The following is a 26456-nucleotide window of genomic DNA, read 5'->3' as shown; positions in this document are numbered from 1 at the left end:
ATGTAGAGTGAGTTGCAACATTGCATGGCTATTTACAAATAGATACTTCTTTTCTTTGTCCTTCTGCCTAAAATCAAGTTTTCTAATCTAAACTCTGTAGAGCCCTGGTGTACTGTTCCTTCACTAGGACATTTTCTTTTTAATCTCTACATTGATGCTCAAAATCAAATGCTATTTTTCAGGAAATGTCTTCTAGAAACGCAGTGGAGAAGTTACATTATAACAAAATAACGGCTATTATTTTCCCCAACAGTACATACATTTTGGTTTCCCCATTTCTGATCTGCATCATGCACGGAAGACATGCTCTCTTGGAGTTTAAAACTAGGCAGCTAACTTCAGAGCCATAAGCCATACAAAATTTCTCTTCTTAGTACAGAGAATATTTTCTGTTAGAAGTAACGAAATGTGATAGCATTTAATAAATCTCACATTGTGAGAATAAAGCTTAGGAAAACATCTGTTCTCTTACACTCACAGTTCTATGAAAATTCTAAGTGAAGTTCAAAGAAAAGAAAAATCTCACGTACTCAAGAGACCCTTATGCACATACCTTATCGTCTGTGAAATGCAATAGGAAGCTCCCGGCTGGGAATCAGTATTCCGGAATGGAGTGTTTCTACTGGTTTGTTGTCAGTTGCTACAATGTGGTATTTGCGAATGAGCTGAAACACAAACGTTTCACTGAGCATGCTTTGGCTTCCAGATTGTCTGGTTAGGTTAAATGTTGAACAACCAGGCATTGTGTACAGAACGCCATTTTAGAGTATTTACCCAGCAAAGGGCCAAGTGAAGCTGTAGTTCTGCTACGCGGCGCCCGATGCACATCCTCTTCCCAATGCCAAATGGAACATGAGAAAAAGGATTTATTAAGTTCTTCTGAAACCAGCGTTCTGGTTTAAACTGAGTCCAGCCATTAAAGTACTCTTCATTGCAACCCAGGGCATGGCTATTTATCATTAGTACAGTCTATAAACAAAGCAATAGAGAGACTCTCATTACAAATTGGCTTAGAGCTACCAAGTGAATCAGCTTGTTAATGGAAAAAAAAAATGCAACAGTAAAGGCGAGGCATTTTCCTCAGAAGAGGTAATGTAATCTCTGAAGATAAATTCAAACACAGAAAACATCATAGTTTCCTCAGAAAAATCACTGGAAAGTTTGAAAAATTTTTTTTAAATGTCACACCAAAATATTTTTGTCTAAATCCAACAGCAGCGCAGGCCGGTATGGTTTTCAGTTTATGGGGATTCTTTATCCCGGCACTCATCCTTTGGCAAAGTCATTTTGATCTCTCAAGGTCCCTTCCAACCCAAAGCATTCTATGATTCTATGATTTTGAGACTGAAATACGACCAACTTCAGTGGTTTACAGGACAATCAGTTAACGACAAAATATTCTAATAAACTAAATTAATTGACTTACCCCTTTGGGCAGTACATAATCTCCCAGAATCATTTCTGTGTCAATGGTGCGAGTGGTAAATGGCACCGAGGGTGTTAATCTGCAGTGAAAGAAGCAAAAGGGTTTAAATTTCCAGCATTTTTTCTTCCTGTATCTATCATAGTTTACTCTAAACAACAAGGTGAACAAAACTGTATCTACAAGAAGACTCTTTCTCCCTAGTACACACTAGCTGATAAAAAAACTTTGTGATCATTTTGCTTTTTGCAAATTATTTGAGAATTTTACCTCATGGATTCTTTCAGACACGCTTTTAGGTAAGGCATATTCTTCAAGTTCTCAGCACTTGGACTCTCATTAGCAGCCAAAACACCCCTTATTTCCTGGAAAAGCTTCTGCTGAGCATGTGGGTTGCGTGAAATGTTATACAAAGCCCACAGCAAACTATTGGCCGTCTGAAACAAACCAAAAAGAAATGTAAGACCTCCATTAGACCTCCATTTAGGATGAGACGAAATGGCCCCAAGTTGCATCAGGAGAGGTTTAGATTGGATATTAGGAAAAATTTCTTCATGGAAAGAGTGGTCAAGCATTGGAACAGGCTGCCCAGAGAGGTGGTGGAGTCACCATCCCTGGAGGTGTTCAAAAAATGTGTAGATGCGGCACTTCGGGCCATGGTTTAGTAGGCATGGTGATGTTGGGTTGATGGTTGGACTGATGATCTTAGAGGTCCTTTCCAACCTCAATGATTCTATTCTAGTTTCACCTTCATTAAAAAATTCCAGCCACCAAGCCAGGAAACATGAAATTAATTACTACTCTACCCTTAATTGGTTTAGTGGTGGACTTGGTAGTGTTAGGTTAATGGTTGGACTTGATGATCTTAAAGGTCTTTTCCAAGCTAAATGATTCTATGATTCTATTCTATTTGTGGTGACAGAAACAAGAAATTGCCAAAAGGTTAAAGCAACATTTATGGCTGGTCACTGCCTTATGGTATTTTGTAATTTTGTATTTTGTCTCTAGGAGTAACGAACAGAAGAAAGAATCTAGTGATTTCAGGTAAAAATTCACTTGCATTAGGTCACTGAAGCAATTACAGGATTAGCTCACTCTCAGATGTTATCGAAGAAAACAGGGAGTTGGAAGGATGCTAATTTTAACAAGCCCTTGGAAAGTCAGGTTTACCGTTTCAACTCCAGCAATCTGGAGCTCTGCGATGGCAGCGTACAGCTCCTTCTTGGAAAGTTGTCCTCCAGAATAGATGTCACACAGGAAATCCTCCTGAGGGTTTGCAGAGTGTTTTTCCAGTCGACAGTCAATTGAGTGCTTGGCTGAGAAGGGAGGAGCAGGAAGTGATTAATGGAAAAAATCACTAAAAATACTATAAAAATAAAAGCAAAAATATGTCTTACATGCAGTATTTTGAAAGAGGATACCAAGCTGTCCTCTTTTTTCAAGTGATGAGCATTACACTGAATAATGGTGTTTTCACTTTTTAAACAAAGAACTTGGTCACAAAAATAAATTCTGAACAGAAAGAGCTTCTGCAAACTATTAGGAATTCTGCTTTCTTAAATTAGGAAAGGAAATCAGTGATGTGTTGAGTGAAATACCTAGCAAACAGAAATACAAGTGTGTAAAATTTATTAGGTTGAATTTTCAAAGGGGATCAAGGTGTTAAAAAATCAAAAAGACTTAGCACTCAGACTCCCCGAGGGGAAATCAAGCCTTTGATTTACTAGGGGAAGGCAAAAACAGATGCCAAATTTCTACATGCTATTTTTTAAATATCGAGAACTAGATTTTGCCCACCCTTCCTCATGAATATCCCAATTGTTAAAACCAGTTCCTAGTAAGGAGCTACTCATGTCAAGTGAAGGTGTCAAACTGTTTTTTATGAACAAAACTGGTTTAAAGTGTCTTTTCTAAAACCCATAAACTAAGAAGCAATACAGTAAGTGCACGTGTGGCTGGCATGACCAAAACTCCTGAAGTATCAAGTACTCAAATACGTAAGAGAAATATATCACTTAGCATTACAATCATCCAAGTTTCAAAACCTTTCTTGATCTTTAGCTATAACTGTCACTGTCTAGCAAAATATTGAAAAATATAAACTTAACTTCATATCTGCAGCTAGAGTAATTTTTGTAACCTTGAAGGTCAATTCATCTTAAATAGATGGAAAATGTTGTCAAAAAGCCAAACTGCACCTTATGATTTAAATTGCTTCTGGTTTTAAAACTTACGACTATATTCCAGGTTGTTCAGAAAACCTATCATTTCTTTTTTTTAGCAAACAGGCTTTTGTTGCATGTAGAATTCTTGTTTCTCAAGAAAACAACTCCCTTTGAGGTCCTGTTGAGGGAGGTCCTTTTCCTCACTCATATACCTTGCCTTTAAAGAGATTATACGCTTTCTGGCTATTTACTTTTATGACAGATTAAAGTGGACTCATGATGTTGCTGGCTCCCAAATTTTTGGGGCTTCCCTGGGGATTGGGTATTGCCCCACAACCAGAGCTAAGTATTAGTCATAAGAAAACAGTGCTCCTATGCTTGGAATAGGTTTGTGGTTAGCTGCAGCAAAGGTGTCTCAATCTGTGCTGAAGGTAGCAATTAGCAGCATAGGGCAGGAGCAAGTATGAAGAAAGTTAATTCCACCAAGTAGGGAACAGAGCAGAAGGGAAAGGAGAGAAATCGTGTTAAAAAAATAATAACCTGTTTTAAATATATCATCCCATGCTTTAGTATGAGCTTGCCAGACTTTTGTGTTCAGACCCTTGTGAAGTTCCACGGGGGTCACCATCATCATTCCAAAAGTAGCCATCATCTGTGGTGGAGAAAGAGTTTTTGAAATCTTTCTTTAATCTACCTACTTGCAATCTGTGAACAAAATTAGACTGTACAGTAGGAGGCAATTTTCAGGAAGTCAGGATTCTGGCAGGTTTTCCATCCTGGACAGAAAGGATGGGTCTCAATCTACTTAGACTGTATCCAGCTAAAAATTAGGGACAGCCAGTGAAGGATACGAGGCTTCTCTAGTGGGTGATTCATCTTACCTATTTCAGGTACCTGTTCTAGAATGGGACAAGCCACCCTTTGGCAGTGCTGCTCTCTCCCTTGACAACAGATGGAGCTAAAAACCTAGGCTAGATGCCTATCTTTTAGATGGCTAAAATTAGGCAGATATGTATCACCGGAGTCCAAGTTCCAGCAAGATGCACAGCAGGTGTGCTTGCAGGAATGACTAACCTCCAAATCCAGCGTATTTGCATGATCCCACACAACTCCAAGATTCCCACCCAACTAACAGTAGTGTTGCACAACAGGTGTCTCAGAGGGAGAGGAAAGTTAACCAACCAACCTGACAACTCTATTTCCAGGATTACCCTGATGTCCATACACCTTTTTTTCCCTACAGATTTAGGTATTTCATAAATGGGACGGTCAGGTGGCCAGTACTAGCACCGCACATATAAACGTCGCCCTGGATGTGCAAGGCTGCCAATACACATGTAGCACAGAAGCTTGAGCTTTGTTCAGGCAACCCATTTAAACTGGTACCCTCTCATTAGCAGTAGGGTTAGAAAATCACTACAGCCCCAGAAAAGACTCTTCCATACCGTTTTTACAGCCTTGATGAAGTTCAAACTTTCTTCTTCTACATCCTGCTGTAGGAGGCCAAACCTCTTTCCATACAGCACCAGGCAGATACCTGTTGTTAAGCAATATTATCATTAAATGATATAAACAAAAGGGTATGTGGTATCCAGCATTTATTGTCAAGGAATGGCTTGGATTATCCTTCTGAAAAATGGTCTCTGTTCCACAATACACACCTGTGAGAACAGCACTTTAAAACACCTTCTGCATGGTTGCCTCAGACCCGAGTAGCAGTATATCTAGCTAAGGTGCCCTTACAGTAGCACTTTCCTCACAAATAAGAATCACCACTGATCCCCTCATGAGCAGCAGCCCATTCTGTCAAGCAGGGCTGGTGTATTTGGCAAAGCTACTGAAGAGAACTGAGTCACAGGAAAACAGGACCTGAAGAGGCCATCTAGTCTAGCGTCTCCTAGCCCTTTCCACAGCCAGAAACCACTTGCAAACACTGGCAGCATCCCACACTCTACCAGCTTCCACCTCTTTCCACTTGCTCTTTTTTATTTTTTTTTTCTTTCCCCAAAGCTCTCACTTCCTATTTCTCCCTTTCCAAAAGCAGCCATTTCCAAAACCAGCCATGACCACTGACAGTGGAAAAAAAAACATTTAAAACATTTTCAGGAACTCAGTACGCAGGTTGCTGAGATGAGCCAGCCAAGAGCAGAGAGGTCTGGCAGAGCTCGTTCAGTTACGCACTACATCTGACCATCCCTCCTTGTTGGGAACCACTGATGCAGTTTCTTCTGCCCTAAGTCATTCCTGGCAGATGGTTCCTCACTGTACTCTGAACGGTTTCTAAAGATGGAGGCTCCTGCCTTGGTAACTTATCACAGTGCTTCTCAATCCCAATGTAAACATTTCAAATGGGATCTTCCAACCGTTGTCTACAATGAACACTTATTCACTGTTATTGGATCATTTCATTGATCGTGTGCTGCTGATAATTAACAAATATCAGATGGACAAAAATGGTCATGTGCTATCTGATCCCACTCTAGACAAATGCACTGTGATTCCCCCAGGTTTTGGATTTATAAGTCACTATTATTGTTTGATTTTTTTTTTTTTTTCCCACAAGCCACATAAATAACCTGACAGAACTGAAGAGTTTGTATAGATGCTGATGAATTCTGAACGTATACTGACGTTCCCCTGGCTTTTCTGCCACCCACTTGCCATTATATTGTAGATGATAGTTTGGAAATAATTGGCCTACACTGTCATCACTGATTGCACTTTAACTGAAATGCCATGGCAGGTACAAAACGCATATCGTTCTCAGGCAAAAACCAACTTACTTTCAAATGACCATTTGTTGAATTCTGAATAGACATCTTCTATTTGTCCATTGTGGTTACAAATGTAATCTATTCTGTGCATGAAGTCCTCCAGGACCTAAGTGGTGGAGAGAAGAGAGAGAAAAGAAAGGAATATAATGACATCAACTAATAAAAATCCTGTGTAATTTAAAACTTCAACTGCCTTTTACATAGGTAACAATCTCACATAAGAGAAGAATAGTTGTGTTTCCTGTTCTTTGAACAAGATTCAATTTCCCCCTGTGTTAACATACATTTGGATTTTACACAACTCTCATGCTATTACTGCTTGCATTTTGATGAACTGAGCTTTCCTCCACAAGGACGAAATGCTTCAGTCAGACGCTGGGATAATACTGGAGTTTCACAATAAAGAGGATTAAGCTGTTTATCCCAGATGCTCCTCAACCTCAATGAGGAACACAGAGGTTAAAGAGGGAAGTGTTCCCTGACTGGAGGAACATAAGAATAAAGTAGTAAAGGCAAAAGAAACCAAAACGCAGAATGCAAGAAAAGTAAGCAAAACCTCTGTTTGCAGAAGCCCATATCACTGTGGAATCATCTCACTGTTCTGTGGAGACAGACAATCTCAACTACAGGTTTCTGTGTGGTCTCACTTTTGGTCAGACCCTGATAACCTGTTTGTACTTATTATTCCCTGAATGATTTCAGAGTATTAGCTCACAGTTTTACCACTGCAGAGCCATCTGCTGATCAAAAGCAATCCGGGTAAACCTGGTCACTCAACCTGCTTTTATTTCCCAGGTTTCCAGGGGAGTGGGGAGAGAGAAAGAATTTCTCGGAGCGCAGTACCTCATTGATTGTGGTATCCAGTTTTGCAACTTCCCTGGGTTTCATTAATTTCTTTTGAAAGGCGCTTCTTACCCTCTGCCAGTCCTTTCCTTCCCTGGATTGAATTCGAAACAGCGAGGTTGAAAAGAGAAAGGCTTCAAGAAGAAATAAGGAAGACACCCCCCCCCCCCCCCCCCCCCCGCCATGTGCAACACGACGCGCCCGGGCGCCTCCCTCGCAGCGACGGCGCGAACCGGCGGCCGCAGCCCCTTCTCGGGGGCCGGACCGGGGCCCGACCCCGGCAGCCAGGGCCGGGGAGGGCAGCCGGGCCCCCGACCGGCCGCGGCGGGTCGGCGGGAGCCGCCGCAGCATCCCCGGGCGCCTCGCCCGCACCGGCTCCCCCCGCCGCGGGGAGCGGCCCGCCCTGCACGCCCCGGGGCCGCCCGGGCGCTGCGGTGCCGCTTACAGGATCAGCAGCCCGTAGCCCTCGTCGCGATAGTCCCGATAGGCTTTCCAAGGCTTGATCTCCAGGCGCTGGGGGCAGGCGCTCTCCCGGCGGTACAGGGCTTCCAGGAGGCAGGGGGCTGCGATGTGCACCGAGTCGAAAGCCCCCAGCTTCATGCGGAAAATCTTGCCGAACCTCCTGTGGTACTCGGCCTGGGGGGTGCAGAAGAGACCGACCCCCGCCCCGCGGTGAGTGCGGGGCGCTCCCCCGCCTCCCGCAGCAAGCACCCCCGCCTCCCCCCGCCGCAGCATCCCCATCCCTCCGGCCGCCTCACCAGCGTCTCATGCTGCCTCTTGAGCCCCCCCTTCCAGAGGACGTCGGGCAGGCTGCCCATCAGCGGCCAGCTGGGGGGCCCGGGCAGGGCGGCCAGGGGGTGCCCGCGGCCCCGCGGGGGGGGGGGTCGCGGCCGGCCGCAGGGCGCAGAGGGAGGAGGCGAGCAGTCGCCCGGCCGGGCTCATCGCGCAGGTGAGGGCGGGGCGCCGGAGGAAGATGCTGCAGCCTGCCATAGCCGCGGCGCGGACACCCGTCCCATATATGTATATATAGAGCAGCCGGGAGGCTCGCTGGACTTTCATCGGGGGCCAATGGGAGCCCTGGGTGGGGTGAGGTGGGGCCGGCTGGCCCGGCCCGGCCCGGCCCGGCCCGGGGAGGCAGCGGGGCAAGCGGTTCATGAGAGGGTTCAGGCGAGGCAGGAGGGCACCGCGCCAGCACCGGCCGCGCCTCCGCCCGCCGAGCTTCCCGGGGGCTCCCGGCGGCCCCGGCCCCGCCGCCCGCGGGGGGTGCGGCGGCTGCGGACCCCGCGGGGCCGGCGGCGAGCGGGAGGCAGGCGGCGGCCAGCGCCGCGGGGACCGGCCAGAGCCCCGGGTACCGGCCAGCAGCCCCGGGGACTGGCCAGCAGCCGCAGGGACTGGCCAGAGCCCCGGGTACCGCCCAGAGCCCCGGGGACCGGCCAGAGCCCCGGGGAGCGGCCAGCACAGCGGGGACCGGCCAGAGCCCCGGGGAGCGGCCAGCACAGCGGGGACCGGCCAGAGCCCCGGGGAGCGGCCAGCACAGCGGGGACCGGCCAGAGCCCCGGGGACTGGCCAGCACAGCGAGGACCGGCCAGAGCCCCGGGGACCGGCCAGAGCCCCGGGGAGCGGCCAGCACAGCGGGGACCGGCCAGAGCCCCGGGGACTGGCCAGCACAGCGAGGACCGGCCAGAGCCCCGGGGACCGGCCAGAGCCCCGGGGAGCGGCCAGAGCCCCGGGGACTGGCCAGCACAGCGGGTACCGGCGCCCACTCCCTGGGGAGCTGCCCGGCGCTCGGGCGAGCGGCCTCACAGAGCAATTTCTCTCTCTCTCTTTATTTTCTTTTTAAATTCGGCTCTTTAGCGGGGGGAGGCGGCCAGGCATCCCCATGAAGCCGCGGGCTGGGGGGGAGTTGTGGTGTTCCTACTGCTGTGCACAGGTGGCTGAACAGTTTGGTCTTCCTTCGGTATTTGCCCTTTGAAATGATGGAATAAAAAATGCTGGGAGCTGAGGAATAACAAGCTTTGGTGGGTGGACTGCTCTTTCCCTATCTGGCTGACTAACCACCTATTTAGAAAAAGGGCATGGGAGTGCACCATCTGAGAAGGCAAAATTCCCTTCACTGTTAGTGTTGGCAGCCCTTAAATTCTGACAAAAATCAGTTATTGCTATGAGTCTTTTAATCGGAAACTGCACAGTAACCCTCGGAGAGAGCCAAAGGTTTCTGTGCTAAGTGAAGGCAGCAGAGGTGCTAGCACAGATAAAGCAGCTCGGGTCACCCGGGTGCTCAGCGCTCTGTTCTCTCCTCGCAAGAGACGTCAGAGAGGCTGTGGATCTTGCTGTGAGACAAAAAGCTACCTGTACACCAGAGGATTTCCAGGAAAGGCAGGTATGCTACAATGAGGACTTGATTTTCTCCCACCCCACGCTACCTTTTTTCATCTTTCCCAAGTTGTGTTTTGTGACTCAGCTCTTAATTCCCTTTATTTAAGTGTCTGGCGGTGAGATGCAGAGTGTGCAGATAGACGGGTGTGTTAGGCAAGGGACAGAGGAATAATCAGAAGATGGGTTTCACACAGAACCTGAGACCCATAAAGGCACATGTCTCAAAGTCAAATAACAATAAAAAGACCAAGGTAGCAGTGATCAATACAAAGAAAAATGTACACAAGCATGATAACTCACTGCAGACTCTTTCTCTGATTTTTGTATGTCCTTCTCAATCCTGCCCCTCTATTTCAGTGATTTTCTTCTATGGGATCATACTACGTGGGCCACAAGATCAGAGCACTTTCTAGGCAGGCTTTGAAATTAAAGCTGGTTCAAAGGTTTGCAAATTTTTTTTTTAGGGAAGCACCACAACAAGTTGATGTTCTTGTGATTTGTTTTCTTTGAACCAGTTCTACTGAAAACACATCTTGCTGTCCTTGCAGACCGAGTGCAGTTTGGGCTTTGTTCAATGATAAGTTCTTCTGAGAAACCAGACAAGAAAAGACAATTTGTGTGCTCTGTGGACACCTGTCTATTTAAGGAATCAAAACGAACTCATTTGAAGGGTCACAGCTTAGTGCCAGTGAAACGACCTCTTTAGAAGAGTCTGGAATAGGCAAGTCAAGACTAAACTGGGCACAGGTCAATTTTTCCATATTCATCACTGTTATGGGGAAGAAACCACCCTGTTAATACGAAATCTTCTCTATTAAGCTGTTTTAAAATTACAGAACGGAAAAGGTTTTATTTAACTTCTGTGGTCATGATGTAACTCTCTGGCAGGGAAGCTAGTATATTTGTAGCTCAGCTAGGCCTGGAGCTGAGAGAGCTAATGATTGCCTCAATTTCTTGTAAAGTGCAGTTCTAAGGGCATTTTCAGCCTTCACTTCTTCCTCCCCTCCCTTTTAAGAGATCTCAAAAACAAGCCTTTAATTTTCAGCAAGATCTTTTCTTGTGACCTTTAGAACATATCACGGGTTATCTTAAAACGACACTAGTTACAGGGTTCTTGAACTGAATTTTGGGGGCATATCCTCACAGGAGTATCACTCCACTGAGGCACCTGTAACAGTGAAGATGTCACCATTGTCCCACAGATGTCTATCCACAACACTTCCCAATATTTTCTAATAATTGTAACAGCTTTTCACAGAGTGAAAAGCCCTCTTCACTTCTACACTATGGCAAGGAGTATTTTTAGGTCAAAGACCAGGAAATATCTGAAGATTGAAACTAAATAGCTTCTGATACATATTCTTCTATGCTTCTCTTTTGCTGCAGAAAAAAATGCGGTTTGATTCCTGCAGTCTCAGATGTTCCTTGAAAAATGATCTGCCAGTGTGATGCTTCTGTAGAAGATCTGATGGGGGCTGTTGTAGAGGTGCAGAAAGGCTGTATCACAGTGTATCTTTTTCATCACTAAAGTATTTAATCAGTACCTGAAGTCCAAGTTTTAGAGCTGCTTCCTAAGTAGAAGTAATTGCTAGTCCTACCTCTTGGGAAACAATAGTAACATATTCTCTAAATAAAGCTCGGAAATCCATCAAGCTAAGAACTCCTCACCAGGATTTAAGAGACTGAGGCGTGCTTGGAAAGCTCACTGAAACACAACAGCTGAACTTCCAATGTACTGTAAAACATATCAAAAGCATTGAGCTCATGCTAAGTGAACTGACTGCTTTTCATATAGTGCATTTCAAATACACTAAATATCACCAAAATAACTCCTCAGTGGGAAAGAGCTTTAGACTGGTAGTGGATTTTCTTTCTTAATACCTGTAATTCCAAGAGGTTTGTTTTGTGACATATTACACAATTCCTGTCTCCTGACCTCTACTCCTCCCCCTTGTTAGAAAAAGCTTTTTGCTATTTTGGCCCTAAAATGCTTTTGAAGTCTCCTGCATTTTAAAATGCTGCAATGTAAAAGTGCCATAGGAGAATGGGCAGACTACACCAGGAGAATCTCTGTCACAGGCAAGGTATTTCACAATGCTGGGGAGGACAAACTGGATGCAACATGTAAACTCCAGTGTCAAAACACAAAGCTGTTATTCCAGGTTTTTGCTGATGTTTGTTTATACACTTTTAATTCTATGTCTCTTTCCAGCTGAGGATCTTAGAGTTTTGTAAATACTGATGAATTAAGCCTCAGGTTAGGAAATGGGAAAGTACAGTAATTTCCATTCTACAGAAGAGAAACTGAAATGTATTTGAAAAGTGAGATCTCAAAGTTGTTATATAGGCGCCCACTGTAAAATGAAAGCAAAAGAACTCTTTATTATATTTTTCCTCAAACACTAGTTTTTTAACACTAAAGTCTTCCAATCTCACTGCATACTAGATGATTACGCTCCTACAAGATGACAGTAGCAGTGTGGAAATAAAGGTCTGAGCAAACCAAGACCAAGGTAATCCTTAGAGAGGGATCTAGAAAAACAGCAAGGTAGATGAACAGCTCAAACCCCACCAGCCAAGGAATCTTCTAGCTGGCCATGACCTGTTTGAGATATCTACCTCTGCAATAAACATTGCGACATTCAACTACTGAAGGAGTCTCTAATTAAGTAAGTACACGGTTCAAGAAAATTAAGAGATTTCTTGACTTAAATGAAGTGTAGTTAATGTTTACTTAAAAAAAAAAAAAGTTGAACCATCTTTTCTGTGAATAAATATGTATTATCTGCTTTACATGAAAAAAGCAATGTTCCACGCATACTTCATTCTCTAGAGAGGTTAAGCTTACAGGGGGATGAGTCAGGGAGAAAGTGGTGAGCATAGACCAAGAAACTGAGGTCCATGACACAATGTTCTGACAGTCAGCTTGGAAATAACTCAGGACTTGACTGGCTCTTCCCTTTTCTTCTCATAACTAGAACAACTCTCCAGGCTTTTTCAGTTTCTTGTCTCTTTTAGCAACCTTCTCCTCCTTCAGCAGGGAAGGGAGTAGTTGTAGCAAAGGATTTGTGCATTAGGATGCTGCGACAATGAGTTACTGTCCCAGGCTGAATTCTTCTTTTTGGACAGAACTGACGGACGTCTAGAAGCTTTCTTCACCTTCCACACAGTACTGTGGAAAGCACATTTAGTTTAAAGAGCAATAGCATTTAGGAATCTGTCAGAACATTTCATTTTTCAAAGCATATGGTTCACATTCAGGAGGTAGGAATTTCATTAGTGGATATTGTGCCATGGAAGATGATACTAGAAGTCCTGGTTTCTCTTCACTAGTCTTCAATGCTTCCAGGGGGAAATTGAGGGAATTCAGTGTGAACCAAATCCCTCAGGATGGCCCAGAAATACCTACTGGCATCACGATTTTGTGATTGAGCAATAATTGTGGGTGGATACCTTCAGACTAAGCTAGTCCAGGACAAACCCTGTTGCTTCTCTCAGCCTTGTTTCTCCCAGATGTCCATAACCCATCTTTTTCCTGTTGACACCCACCCTATCCTTCTCTGTTCTGCAAATACTGACAGGCTTAATGTACAATCTAACTATATGCTACATTTGTCCCAATGAGTAGGGATGTAATTTGGTTATCTACTTGCAAAACAATTAGGTACATTTATGACAGTGTAAAAATATAAATGCCAATTTATTGCTGATGTTATCAGCATAACATGATGTTATCCAAAGAAAATCTCAGAGGACACTAAACGGTATAATGTGAATATTATTTTCCTCACCACTTGAACAGGGTGACTTACCCTCTTTTATGCTGCCTAATGATCCATGGCATGTAAGCATTGTGCCTTTAGATCTAGTCTTTATGGAAACATATTAGTTTAGCAGTATCAACAAAAGACTATAATTACATAGATTCCATAAATTACCATTAAACTTCTTTATTTTTTGTGGTGGGTATTAGTGACTTTAGATGGTGTATCTACGAATCAGGCCAGCTTGCATCCAATTCAGGTTAGACCTGCAGACAGTCCTGTGTAAATACATAGTATCTAGATATCTACCTTTATTAACTGATCCTAAAAGTAAAGAGGGCAGGAGGGTCCTGGGAGGTATTAGGAGGGACTGTGAAAGATTTCGCCTAAAGTCTAAAGAAACATTTGAGCGGTCAAGTTATGCCCAAGATTCAGGCCAAAGGAGTCAGCTAAAATTTGCTGTATTTAATGGAGACATGGAGTGTTAGATCTCTATACAGTTCAAAATGTAGATTTTCAGGTATCCCAAATCCAAAAGGTACCTAAATTCTATAGGTATTTATGTATTTATGTTTCCAGCTGTAAAACCCCCTAACAGCTTGCATCTCTGCCAAAATGGATGTATGCAGCTATCCACGTTCTGAGACAGTAATTCTTGGTGATTTTTCCCCATTGGGAAGTTAATCTTGATTTTAGCTCTACTTACAGAAACAGTGTACTTAAAAGCAATCACGTATATTAAATTTTATGTGCAATTATATTTTTAACCTTCTGCTAAGACATTTTACATGTGCAGTTGCCTTGTTCACATGCAGTTAATGCGCAAAGTAGCACCTGTGCTATGGTGCTGAAAAATTATGAAAATATTATCAGTTTTAGTGGTATTAATAACTCTACAATGTAAGTAAGTGACCAAAAACTGTTTGCTAAAAGCAAGGAAAGCTTTCAGAAGTAGGAAATGTTGAGTATCCGTTTAATTCAAACAACACTTGAAATTTAAAATAAAGATCTAAGTTTATGAATCTGAAGCTTTTAGTTGTTGTGTGACTGTCTTAATTGCCTGGAAAAATAGCTGTTATGACTTCTTGAGAGAATTTGCCAAAGCTGGTTATACAAACACTTGAATCAGCCTCAAACTCATGCAATTTACTGGATTTGTTGATTAAGCTTGTAACATTTGCACAGATTACTTTACTTTCGGTCTGATGGATGTGTTTCTGCTGAGGTAAAACTGATCTCATACCAAGTCTTTTGAAAGAAAACAGATGCTTGTTACTTGCTAAAATCTTGAAGGCTCTATTTCTAGGAGATGCTACTAGCCAGTTGGCCAAAGAAAAGACAATAACAATATTGTTCTTGCACATTTTTCTTACATTTATCTTATAATAATAAATATTTATCTTACTGTTCCTGTGCTGACACGTTGTTGTAAAACCTCATAAAGCATAATTGTGTGAATATAGATTTTCATGTTATTTTTGTATTAGATTGTGTTATATTTCTAGAATTAGAGTTTCACAGATACTAATATCTGGTCTCTAAATTCCCCTGAAATACCAAGCTAATATGTGATGCTCCCATGAGGTTAGCATCTTGAACTCTTGCCAACATAGGAGAAAGATGGTTTAGGAGGTTAAGCCAGTGACTAAGTAAGCGGTGTCTCCCCCCTGAGCCAGCACAGAACTCAGAGCCCCACACAGCTGTCAGTAGCCTCCACGCCGTTTGCAGCTAATGCCTTCTGAATGGTACACGACACCACGGCTATGACCGTTTGCAAGCGTTCACAGAGGAGGAGTGCCAGTTAGTAGTATTATCATCATCTTGCCCATGATTACAGTTTGGTAATAATACCTGGTCTCTAAATTTCCCAGAAATGGCAAATAAATAGGAGATTTTTAGTGGTTTTTACTAGCTATTATGGAGCACTGCTGTGTTTTGTCCCAGGGAGGGTGTGTGTGAAACAATCCTTGTCTGTGACCTTTAGGGTATTTTCTGATGAAAGGTCTAATGGGTACGTAAAAGATACTATTAATCCAGCAGTACTTCTGAAAAACCACAAAGAGGCGAGTTTGAACTTTAACTAGTGAATTGCTGTGGACTGCGTGCATTTTGCTTCTTTCGTCTTCATGAGAGCCATAAGAAAATATGAAAACTCTCCCTTTACCATTAGTCAGTCAAAAGGCACTTGGGCTATGCTTCGCTGAACTCAATACCCTCTGGGCCACATCCTGGTTACTCTTATTCATTGCTTTTGGAGGGATTAGAGCAGACTGCATCAGTAGTTAATCAGATAAAGCCTTTGCCTGAAATCCTGCTGTTTATTTCAGTTCAAATGCTTGGCCACAGACCTCTCTAGGGAAGAGTTTAGTTTCCTCAGATGTATGACTACTGAATGCAACTATTGCCCTTGTGAAAACTATTAATGTATTTATTGGTCTATTTGGTAAAGTAACAAATGAGCACACCTGATACCCCCCTGAGGAAAACTCTTCTCCCAAACTCTGTTGTGATTCTGCCAACACTCCCCACACCGGAAAAAAAAAAAAAAAGAAAAAAGACAAACTTGTGCAGATTAAAAAATGCTGAGTAACACTACAGACAGGGCACGTTACTGACAGACCTGCTGTGAGTTTAGAAACAGCCTCCAGATTCAGTGGCAAATAAATTTGTAATGCTTTAAGATGAAAGAATCCAGCAGGGTGATGGTTAAGGAGGGAACAGGACTCTAGTCCTCTTTAAGTGTAGTTTTCAAGAAATACCTACCAACTTTTGAAACTGGCACTGACAGTGCTGCTCTTAGAAAGGAAATTATTTCTACGTGTACAGGTGTAACTGAAGACCAAATTTCAGGTGGTTTGTGAGCAGTTCTTATTGAAGGTGAACCACAAAAGTGAGAAAAGAGCAAGACTGACGCTGCAGTTGTAGGCCCTGTAGAGAGATTTCCAGTACGGGCCACAAAAAGTTCCCGGTAAACTGAGAGATGTTCCACCACTAGAAACATTCCTGGAACAGGATGTTTTGTGGAGTAACAGAAATACATGGCTAATATTTTGGACCCTGGTATATTCCCTGCTGATATTGAGATGCCAAGTAGTGGTGAGGAAGGGTAGGGTTGCAGAGATAGCTCTTACATTTTATTTGAAATAAAACCAGCATGAGGCAACAACTGTTCTGCTGGGACAGAATTATGGGACTATAAAGCACTATGTTTACAGAATATCCTGTCCACAAAGGTGGACTCAGGTCTTCTACTGTGCTTAACCATAAAGGGATTTCCCAGCAAAAGGGAATCTCCAGCTTCCATCTCAGGCACAAACAGCCAGCAGAAACTCCCCTTGGCTTTGTGGGTCCAGCTGACACTGCAAAACTATCTGCAAAGCACGACAGCGAGGGAAAAGAGAAGTTTCCTTCACAGAGGGTGAAGTTTATCGGGATGACTTGCAGAAGGGAGCTAATGCAATTTAATAACTCTAATGTTGGACATACATGAAGCCCTCGAGGAGGGCTTGAATGATGAAATGGTGATGTTGCTTTTGACTAACAGGAGGGATTTTCTTTCTTTGAAAGAACGAGGTTAGAAATCTGAGAAAATCTGCCCTCCTTTCTTCAGATCACAAAAGAATGAAAAACTAAGGGGGATTTGTCCTATAAATACTTGAGACTTGTATCATTAAGAGCTGCCATGTCTTTTTGGAAAAGAACAACACCCCTAGAAGGGGATTTTTTTTCTTCAACCTCTATTCTCCCCACAGCGGTGGTAGAAGAAGGGCCTTTATACCACAATAAGTCTCATTGTCTAATATTGGAAATGCCATGCTACTGCTAGCTCTGCACCTGCATGATATGGAAGCTGTACCCCTTTAGTATAGTGGCACAATTAAAATAGTACAACTTTGTGCAGCTTTTGCTAATAGCAATCCACTTCATAAAGGCTAAATCTAGATAAACCAACCACTTTGTCTCCATTAGGTTTTCTCCATTTCTAATGCATCTTGTATTAACAAACATTGTTGATGTGTGAGTGTTTCAAGATGCTCAAAGACTGAGAACGAGCTCTGTGTAACTTCAGGGAAGAGTTTGGAAATTCAAAACAACTCACTTCAGCAGCAAAGAGCATGGGAAGACTCTTTCCCACTGAGCTGTATTGCAAAAGGCTACAGCAAGTAACATGAAATAAAAATGTGAAAAAGAACCACAAATGAGACGTAAGATGAAGGGCGGGGGGGGTTGTACACACTATGGAAGGGATCCCACTGAAATGCAAGGTGAAGTTAACCACACTTGCAACAACAATGAGGACCAGTACAAGAAAGAGCAAGTCCTTTTATGCAACTGAAAGAGAAATGAGGTCACTGAGTTCACTGAGTTTATCTTACTCCACCACTAGATGTTTGCACTCGTGCACTGTTTTCACTTTTATTTACATAAGAAAGGTCTACAGTAAGTTACTCTTGGCAACATGCTCACACCACAAATCTTGCCTGAGCATGTGGGAGAAAAAGATTTATTTTCAAAGCCTTCAAGTCATCAAATTCTTACGAAATCCACTCCTTTTCCCTTGAAGGAAATTACATTGGCTCGGACCTGTATTATTCAGTCAATCCACCCGCGGAAATAACCATGGCTTAGACTATATCCTTTCACAGTAGGATCTTTAAGAAGAGAGAAGATAGCTGACTTAGGGAAGAGTAGGAGAATGGCCAGAGAGATGAGCTCCTTCTCTGAGAAAAAGACAGGCTTAGAATTAGGATTATGTTTTTACGTAAGTTAATAATAACATAGTTCTCCAGGGAGAACTTTTGTGATTAATGTTTCCCTCAGTGGGAAACAAGTCAAAATTATGCACCAAAATAAAATGTAGTAGTTAGCCTGTGTGCCACTCAAAACATTTTCTTTTCTATTCTATTTTTTCTACTAGTTTGTAACATAAGTTTTGAAACGAGCAGTCCTTCTGAACTGAAAAAAAACCCGCTTTTTCATTCAGTAAATATCCATTATAGAATATTTTGGTAGTTCTGAGATTTTTTTCCCTCAACTAATTTTTAAGCTAGAAACCTGCTGCAATCTTTCCCACAAGTAGTCGTGACTTTTTTTACATTTATTCAGCAAAAAGCACTTACTGAAAGGGGGCTCCCAAACTAGCTCTACTGCGAAATGAAGCTGAACATCATTGGTGTAAGCTCAATCTCCGTAAGTAATGAACCAGGAACCCAAACTTTTCATTCTCGCAGGCAGTAAGGCTGCTATACTGTTTCCATCTATGATGGACAAAGTCAAGGCTGAGAGAGAATGGTGTTAGTATATGTGCCAAGACTTGAATGGAGCATGCCATATTTCAGCTCTTCCTAATAAGGCCTAATTGCAGGAAATTAATAGGAAACTTTTAAAATATGTACCCATTCTTCTGTTGGGTGTTGTCTTCTATTGTTCTCCATGGATCCCCCTTGGAATGACTTTTATGAGCTGTTGTGGAGCAAGGATTCTCCTGCAGCTGCAGGACTGGATTCTGCCTCAGCAACAAGGGGTTCTAACAAAAGCAAACACTAGCATTCTGTTCCACTGATTGTTCCTATATTTTTTCATTAAAACAGTCACTGGATAACATACAGAGTTATTTATGTTCGGGCGTTAGGAGGAGGGTGGGAGATGTGAATTTAAATGCCATCAAACAGCAGGGAAGGGTACATCAGCCTCCCGTACCACGAATAAGTGTTTGAAGAACAAGACCGTTGCGTGCAATCAGGGTATTAGGCTTTTCAAAGCACAGCTTGAGAAAGAAACGTTTTTGCCTTCAGGAAATGGTTTTGATCTTTGGACTCCAAACTAGTGGAGGCGATTCTCAGCAGCTCTGAGAAAAGGTTCAGCAGTTTTGGCTGCCTGGGACTGAATGTGCTGACCCTAGAGAGCTCCTTGGTCACAGCGCTGTCTGGTTTTCTTTCTGGAGATCCAAACTCTCCCCAGACACTGCTCACTGTAGACTCTAACCCAGCTTTCCAAATTCCTTTCCAAAGCTTTAAAAGCACACTGTCCAGGGCCCCGGACTCTCTGCACCCAGGTACTTCCTTTGGGTCTAACTCTAATGACTTCCAGCCGCAGCTCACAGGAGGGCGTAGCAGAAAGATGAATCACAGCAAAACACCTGAAGATGTTTTCAAACTTCTTTCTGAATCTTACACTGCAGGCTTGTTGCCATCCCCACCTGACACTGGCACAACAGCGTATTGCTCGGAAATCTTTGCACCTGAGGTGTATTTAAATTTTTGAAAACTTGTGGGTACCGGAGATGCTCATCATTCTTCATTCTTGGCAGACCCAAGCAGGAGCCGATCACAGTCTCAAGGAGTCTCAGCCACTGTTGCCAGCAGCAGTGGCTAGGCCGGCCTCCGCCAGTGCGAATGCCCTCAGAAAGCCTGTCAGTCTGGAGCCCGAGTGTTCCTTAGCATCCGCCTGTGCCCATCCAGCAAGGCCCCAGGCTTTTGGATCGCGGGCCTCGTACCCGCTGCAGCTGAGCATCAGGAACGCACAATGCCGGGCCTCTCCCGCACAATGCCGGGCCTCTCCCGCACAATTCCGGGCCTGTCCCCGCACAATGCCGGGCCTCTCCCCCGCACAATGCCGGGCCTTTCCCCCCCACAATGCCGGGCCTCTCCCGCACAATGCCGGGCCTCTCCCGCACAATGCCGGGCCTCTCCCGCACAATGCCAGGCCTTTCCCCGCACAATGCCGGGCCTGTCCCCGCACAATGCCGGGCCTCTCCCGCACAATGCCGGGCCTCCCCCCGCACAATGCCGGGCCTCTCCCGCACAATGCCAGGCCTCTCCCCGCACAATGCCAGGTCTCTCCCGCACAATGCCGGGCCTCTCCCGCACAATGCCAGGCCTTTCCCCGCACAATGCCAGGCCTCCCCCCGCACAATGCCAGGCCTCTCCCCGGCAGCTGTGAAATGTTATGATGGCGTGGCTTAGGGTTTTTCCCCCCTCCCTCTTGTTTTGTAGCTGTGTGAAGCTAAATAAACTTAAGCATGTGGAGGCAATTATGCAGCATAAATGCCTGCTGTTCCTGTTTCTGTTTAGAAGCTGACAACCAGCCTTTTCAGAAAAATATTTATTTTTGCTTAAAAAGTCCCCCCACAACGATTTGAACTTGAAGGCCTCTTCCACCTCCCTTTCCAGAAAGGCGGCGGGTTTGACTGGCGAGGGCCGGGGACAGCTCGGAGGAATCCCTGCCCCCGGCCTCAGGCTGGGCACGGCCCGCCCGCCCCCCGATCCGGGGCCGTCCTCCCTCAGGAGCCGCCGTGTGCCCCGGCCGCCGCGCCGCACCGCGCCGCGCCGCACCGCACCGCACCGGGCAGCCGGGGGCTGGTGGCGGCGGCACCGGGAGGCGGAGGCGGAGCCGGAGCCGAGGCCGGAGGCGAGGCCCCGACCCCCTCTCATGGCGCCACCTGGCGGCAGAGCTGACAGGCCGCAGCCACAGCCCTCTTCGGCCGGCGGAGGGGCGGGGTCAGGTCACTTCCCCTTTAAACAGGACGTACCAAGTGCCGTGGGGGTGGGTTGAGGTTTACCGTCTGCCCCGTGGAGCCTCTGGCAGCCCGCCGGTCTAAGGGCGCCGGCGAGAGGGAAAAGCTCCGAGCCGCGCAGGGTCGCCGCCGGCGGGCGCTTTTGCTCGTCTTGCCTCGTTTTCCCATGCTCCCAGCCCCTCCTCTGTGGGGAGGGCGAATAGTTCAGTCCTACCAACATGGCCGCCACCATGAAGAAAGCGGTGAGTGTGGGAGGCGGGCACGGAGGGGGTTTTTCCCCTTCCCGGCCTCTCCCTCCGCCGCGGGCTCCCCCCGACGAGGGCGCAGCTCCTCCGCTCCTAACCGGGGCGGGCGGGCCGAGCCCTCTGGCCGTGGGGGGCCGTGATCTCGGTGCGGGGGCGGCGCGGCCATGTCGCCTCAGCGCTGCCTCCCGCCGCCTCCAGCCCTCGCTGCGGCTCCCCAGAGGCGCCTGCCTGAGCGCCTGCTCCCCGTTCCCGCAGCCCTCCGGGCGGCAGCCCTGTGCGGGGCCGGAGCGGGCCGGTCCCTGTCCCCAGGCCGCTGCGGGGTCAGGCCCCGGGTTAGGCCTTGCCGAAAACACGCCGCTCGCTTGTCGGTGGATGAAGGTCCTGGCGTTGTTACCGCGGCTCTGTCGAGATCGCTTATCGTGCCATCAAACGTGCGGATTTGGTTACACTGACGTTACGGAGCCTGTGCTGGTGCAGTTTGCTGTGAACTGGGAAGAGCTCTGGGGAACTGCCTGTAAATGGAGGAGACCCAAGCCGTGCCCAGCAGCGGGCCGGCTGCCGCAGCCCCTGCCGCCACCTCCGCGGGTCAGGCAGGGAGAGCCTGCCCCTGAGGCGCCGTTCAGCGGGCTTAAAATCTTCTGTAGCACCGTAGCGCATCACAGCTAACCGGTTAGGATAAAATGATGTCGCTGACAAATTACATCGACAGGCTGTGCTGTACTCTGCAGTGATCTTGGAGCAGAGGGGTCCGGTTCAACTGTCAGTGCTGTCAAGGAAACAACCTTTGGCATTAGGATGCCATGGATAGCTGGTGTTTTAATTGGATGTAGTAACACCTCCCAGCCTCTGCCCAGCTGAATGTGGGTATTGCTGATGTCCTTGAGGACGCATTTTAAGGAATCAAGTGTATAAGCAGAATGTAGTGGCTGTAAGACTGTTTTTCAGAAGCTTTGTAGGAGTAATCTTGTAGTGAGACTAACGTTCATGTAAGAAGTGAGGACTTAATTTTCACCTCTCCTTCTTGCAGGCTGCAGAAGATGTCAATGTTACTTTCGAAGATCAACAGAAAATTAACAAATTTGCAAGAAATACTAGCAGGATCACAGAGCTGAAAGAAGAAATAGAAGTGAAAAAGGTATATTTGCTTCAAATATCACTTCTTCTTCATTGCTCTGAATTAATTTTCAGTTGTAACACGGAAAATAGGGGCTGTGGATTACTGTAAGTAATGCTTTGGTTCTAATATGGGATTTCTGATACTTTGAAAATAGCCAGAGAACATTAAAGTGGAAAAAGAAGTCATGAGAAATAAAGGCCACTGCATGCAGTTCTTAGAACTCTTTAGTTGTCATATATGAAGCAGTGTCTATGTATAATGGCTGTTGGTAGTGTTCTTAAAATTTCCTGCCTGGGATTGTTCATACTTATTTTTTTCTTGAACCAGTAAGGCAGGTGTTCGTTACGTTCTTCTTTTGATGTGTTGACAGAGATTGTAATTATGAGCACAGAGGTTTTCTTTTGCTAGGCTGAAGAGGACACATCATTCTAATTCTGTCTTTTAGTATTAATTCACTTTCCTTCAACATCAGTCATAGCATTTCCAAAGAAGTTTTACCAAGTTTTTAAAAAATGCTAGTACTGTCACAAAATGTTTTCTGTAATTACTTTGCCTGATATGTATATTGTAAAAATGTTGCCTTTTTATGTTGATGTTCCATTGATGGCTTAAGGTGCTGGGACTCTTCAGCAATCCTGCTTTTGCAATGAAGTAATTAACATTTGCCATCTTATTATTTTTTTCTGTTCTCTAGCTAAATTTAAAAATTCCTGTGTAAGAGCATATCAGATATTAGTGAAACTTGAATGTGCTGTATTTCCCTTGTCTAGACAGTTAATTATCCTATTAATGATAGGTAATGAGTATTGACTAGAAATTTCTACTGGTACAGCTCCACTGAATTTAATACTTATGCTAAATTACACCTCTGGAACTGTTCTGTTAAACATGTTGATATGCTGGCAGGTAGGATGTTTGCCCAAAATACGGGCTCACTGAGTTCATTATTCAACTGATAGCATGACAACATATCTGTTGAAATAATTTACCTAGTACAAAGTGACCACCTTTCTTATGTCTTGATAAATAGAAACAACTTCAGAATTTGGAAGATGCTTGTGATGACATCATGATGCTTGATGATGGTGATTCACTTCTGATACCCTACCAAATTGGAGATGTCTTCATCAGTCATTCCCAAGAAGAGACACAAGAAATGCTGGAGGAGGCAAAGGTTTGTCTGGGGAAGAGGGAGCTCCTTTACTGTAGTGGCTGCTGTAGCATGATGAGCATTGTAATGGGATGCTCTGTTCATCCTTTGAACCTTTTACTTTCTAAAGTTCATGTTTGATTTATGATTTGATAACTGGGCTGCCAGTACACAAAGTCATGCTAACCTTTGTTTGGCCCCTTAATAAGTCTTACAGCCTGACTTGGCAAAAAGTTGGCAAAGAGGTACTTCTGTATTGTTTATATGTTGCTGACAAACATGACTCAGTTTGTTTTACATAACTAGTCGATTTTTTTTTCTTTTTCAGAAAAGTTTACAAGAAGAAATTGAAGTGTTAGAATCCCGAGTGGAATCAATTCAGAGGGTGTTATCTGACCTGAAAGTTCAGCTCTATGCAAAGTTCGGAAATAACATAAATCTTGAGGCTGAGGACAGTTAAAGGTGTTCTAAATATACCATACAGCTTTTCCTTGTTTTATTAAATGTTTTGATAACATTGTTCCAATTACATTTAAAAAAAAAAAAATCCACCACTTCATTTTCTTTTTTTCTTTTCTTTTTTTTACTTTCCTGTCTTGGGTTCCATCTATTTAATGAGAGCTTTCTTATTTTGGTTATTGCAGTTATTTATTTGTTCAGGAAAGCATTAGCTTCATACTGTTGGTAAAGCATCAAGATTGGCATATTTGCATTGTTTATTAAAATAATAAAGTCAGGCATATGTTTCCTTGGTCTTGTTTTCCACTCATGAAAATACTTAAGTACAAAACCAATAGAAATGGGGAAATTTTGATTTGCACTGTAATGGCTGTTTGATAAAAGTTTCTCTGTAATTTATAGGGCATGATCTCACATTCAGCTGTAAGGCTATTTAGCTGTTTTTAGCAGCCCTCCTGGAAATACTAAATCTGTCCTTTGTCTTTCAATCTTAGCTCAGATAGCATAAACACTGTTAGCTCAGTGCACAACGTGGCAACAAGTTGACAGGGCAGAAAGGAGGGCTCTTTAAAGCTCGCATTGGTATTGAAGAAAAGCTTTTGGAGTCACAGTCATGTTCAGTCATTTACTACTTTGTATTTGGGAATCACAAAAGACGCTGTAAGTCACAATGGTGAGTCTTCTAATTTTTCTGAACAATCATTTTCTAAATCCACATTAATATACCAAATTAATGTCAGAATTCTTCACAGATGATATTGCTATGTCAGCATCAGTCTCTGGAACTATGTCTCCATTACTATGTGGAGTTGAATGCAATTTTTAAATGTGTTAATTTGCTGACTCCGTACATCCTTAAAAAAAATTATGTACTGTCTCACTGTAATTCTGCTTTTGGACTTTTGCCTGCTTTGATTAATGTATTGTTCCATGGAAATACTTGCTCATTATGACTTTGTTTTTAAAAATTAAAACTTGGCATACTTAAATCCTCTTTTTAAGCTATTTTCCAAAACAGTGTGGACAGAGAATTCAGTTTGCCAAATATTAATCTACAGTCATTGTTTTTAATATAAATAATCAGAGTATGAAATTAGTATATTTTTATAAAGTGATTAATACCTACCTGTCATATGCCAATTGTGTAGCACCTCTTCTTCAAACAGTGTGAACACGGATAAAAAAAACCCACTTAGTTTCTCTACTATTAAAGCAGTTTTAACAGGGTAGTGATCTTGAACTTGATCTTCAGTACAGCTGAGCAGGATCTCACCAGTGCATTGTTATTTATGAATTACATCTTACATAGTTGTTTACTTAAGTTTATTAACGTTGTATATAAGGTTTAGCACAGCCATAAGAGAAGACTGTCTTTTGACAGTGAAGATCTAATACCTTAACACAAGCACTTGTTTTATATACAATGTATATAAACTGATGGCTCTAAGTCTCAAAAGCTGTGCTAACGTTTTGTCTAGCCCTGGCCTTTCCCGAGTTTCTCTTCAGTAGAATTCCAATGGTTTGTATGCTTCTGCTGCTGGATATGTGTACAAATACCCTGGCTATAACTGTACAGATTTTTAACCTGTTTTCTAACTGGTTGCGGTTTTAATTCAAGTGTATGCCTCAGGAAAGAGTTCAAGTTTTTCCTGAGTGAATACTTAAGCTACTCTTAGGTAAAATGTGGACATAGCAACTCTGTTGCTCTATTTGCTAGCCAATGCTTGTAGCAAGTCAAGTCTGTTGGGCCTTCAAGGAGACAGAGGTGTTCCTCTACATAATTTCTGAACCCTTCATAAGTTTTCTGTGTTAGGCAGGTGTTTGGCACCAAACTACTTAGAGCAGTTCTGGGTTGACCAATTACTATTATTTTGGGCACTAAAGGGAGAAGAAGGTGGCCATTTATTTAAGAGCAGCTGATATGAGTATTGTGGACTTAGGTGACTCAGCTCTGCCTTATTCTGCTTTATTAGATACAGCTCTTAGTCCAAAACTGTCTTTCAGGACAGTGCAGTTTGAGAGCTAAGTAATGCAAGGTTACAGTCTTACGAGGTGCTGGTATCTTGAGGTTTTTTTTCTAAACAGCCAAACCATTTATTTGGTATCTTCAAGTAAACCGTCCAATGCACTTGTCTTTATAATTATAAATCAAAGAAAATGTAAAAGACTTCTTTTTCCAGGTGAAAACTGAGGTAGTGGTGGAGTTTGACCCATAATGAGAAGCATCCAGCAGATGGCATCAAAGAACTGGGAAACGCATTGTACGGTAAGCCCATGCCTAGGCTGTGGGTGCCAGTGCTGATTTTAGTAAAGTGAAACTTTGGCTGCAATGATCACATTCTCATTCATTGGTTGGTAACACTTTAAAATTCAGTCCTAAGTGACTGCTATGTCAGCTCTTCTGTTCTGAGCATATTTATGGCTGTGCAGACTGCAGGTATTTAAAATGATTGTGATTTCCAGATAGGCCATAGTATGGACATGGCTTCATTATGGAAAAGAAAAAGGCAGCTGGTAAGGTTTAACTGTGATTCCAGTGGCAGCTATAAAGCCGATGAGGACCTTGTTTCAGTGAAGGACACAAAGGGAGAATGCTGGTGAGGTGTGAAGAGCTTGCGTTATCC

General features: G+C 44.0%; 2 protein-coding genes across 2 annotated transcripts; one reads left to right on the top strand and one right to left on the bottom strand.

The window, feature by feature from the left end:
* Positions 1-554: 554 nt before the first annotated feature.
* On the bottom strand, positions 555-8195 carry CYP24A1 (cytochrome P450 family 24 subfamily A member 1). Its single transcript, XM_075721305.1, has 12 exons — positions 8090-8195; positions 7964-8052; positions 7651-7841; positions 7206-7299; positions 6372-6468; positions 5034-5125; positions 4129-4240; positions 2594-2739; positions 1694-1860; positions 1427-1505; positions 775-969; positions 555-665 (listed from the first exon to the last, which is right to left on the bottom strand). Exons 1-12 carry the CDS (start codon positions 8193-8195, stop codon positions 555-557), a joined length of 1479 nt encoding a protein of 492 aa, XP_075577420.1.
* A 12828-nt stretch (positions 8196-21023) lies between these two features.
* On the top strand, positions 21024-23913 carry PFDN4 (prefoldin subunit 4). The gene is made up of 4 exons (XM_075721244.1): positions 21024-21103; positions 22134-22241; positions 23254-23397; positions 23702-23913. Exons 1-4 carry the CDS (start codon positions 21080-21082, stop codon positions 23831-23833), a joined length of 408 nt encoding a protein of 135 aa, XP_075577359.1. The 5' UTR covers positions 21024-21079; the 3' UTR covers positions 23834-23913.
* Positions 23914-26456: the final 2543 nt, after the last annotated feature.

Source organism: Pelecanus crispus, chromosome 14 (assembly GCF_030463565.1).
Source record: "Pelecanus crispus isolate bPelCri1 chromosome 14, bPelCri1.pri, whole genome shotgun sequence".
Taxonomy (NCBI): domain Eukaryota; kingdom Metazoa; phylum Chordata; class Aves; order Pelecaniformes; family Pelecanidae; genus Pelecanus; species Pelecanus crispus.
This window is presented reverse-complemented; position numbering and strand designations above follow the sequence as displayed.

Coding starts and splice junctions, on each gene's coding strand:
- PFDN4 (XM_075721244.1), top strand. CDS start 21,080: ATGGCCGCCACCATGAAGAAAGCG. Junction 22,242..23,253: donor AAGAAATAGAAGTGAAAAAG/GTATATTTGCTT, acceptor CTTGATAAATAG/AAACAACTTCAGAATTTGGA. Junction 23,398..23,701: donor AAATGCTGGAGGAGGCAAAG/GTTTGTCTGGGG, acceptor TTTCTTTTTCAG/AAAAGTTTACAAGAAGAAAT.
- CYP24A1 (XM_075721305.1), bottom strand. CDS start 8,195: ATGGCAGGCTGCAGCATCTTCCTCCGGCGCCCCGCCCTCACCTGCGCG. Junction 1,506..1,693: donor TGTCTGAAAGAATCCATGAG/GTAAAATTCTCA, acceptor CTTTCACTGCAG/ATTAACACCCTCGGTGCCAT. Junction 970..1,426: donor ATTATGTACTGCCCAAAGGG/GTAAGTCAATTA, acceptor CTTTGTTTATAG/ACTGTACTAATGATAAATAG.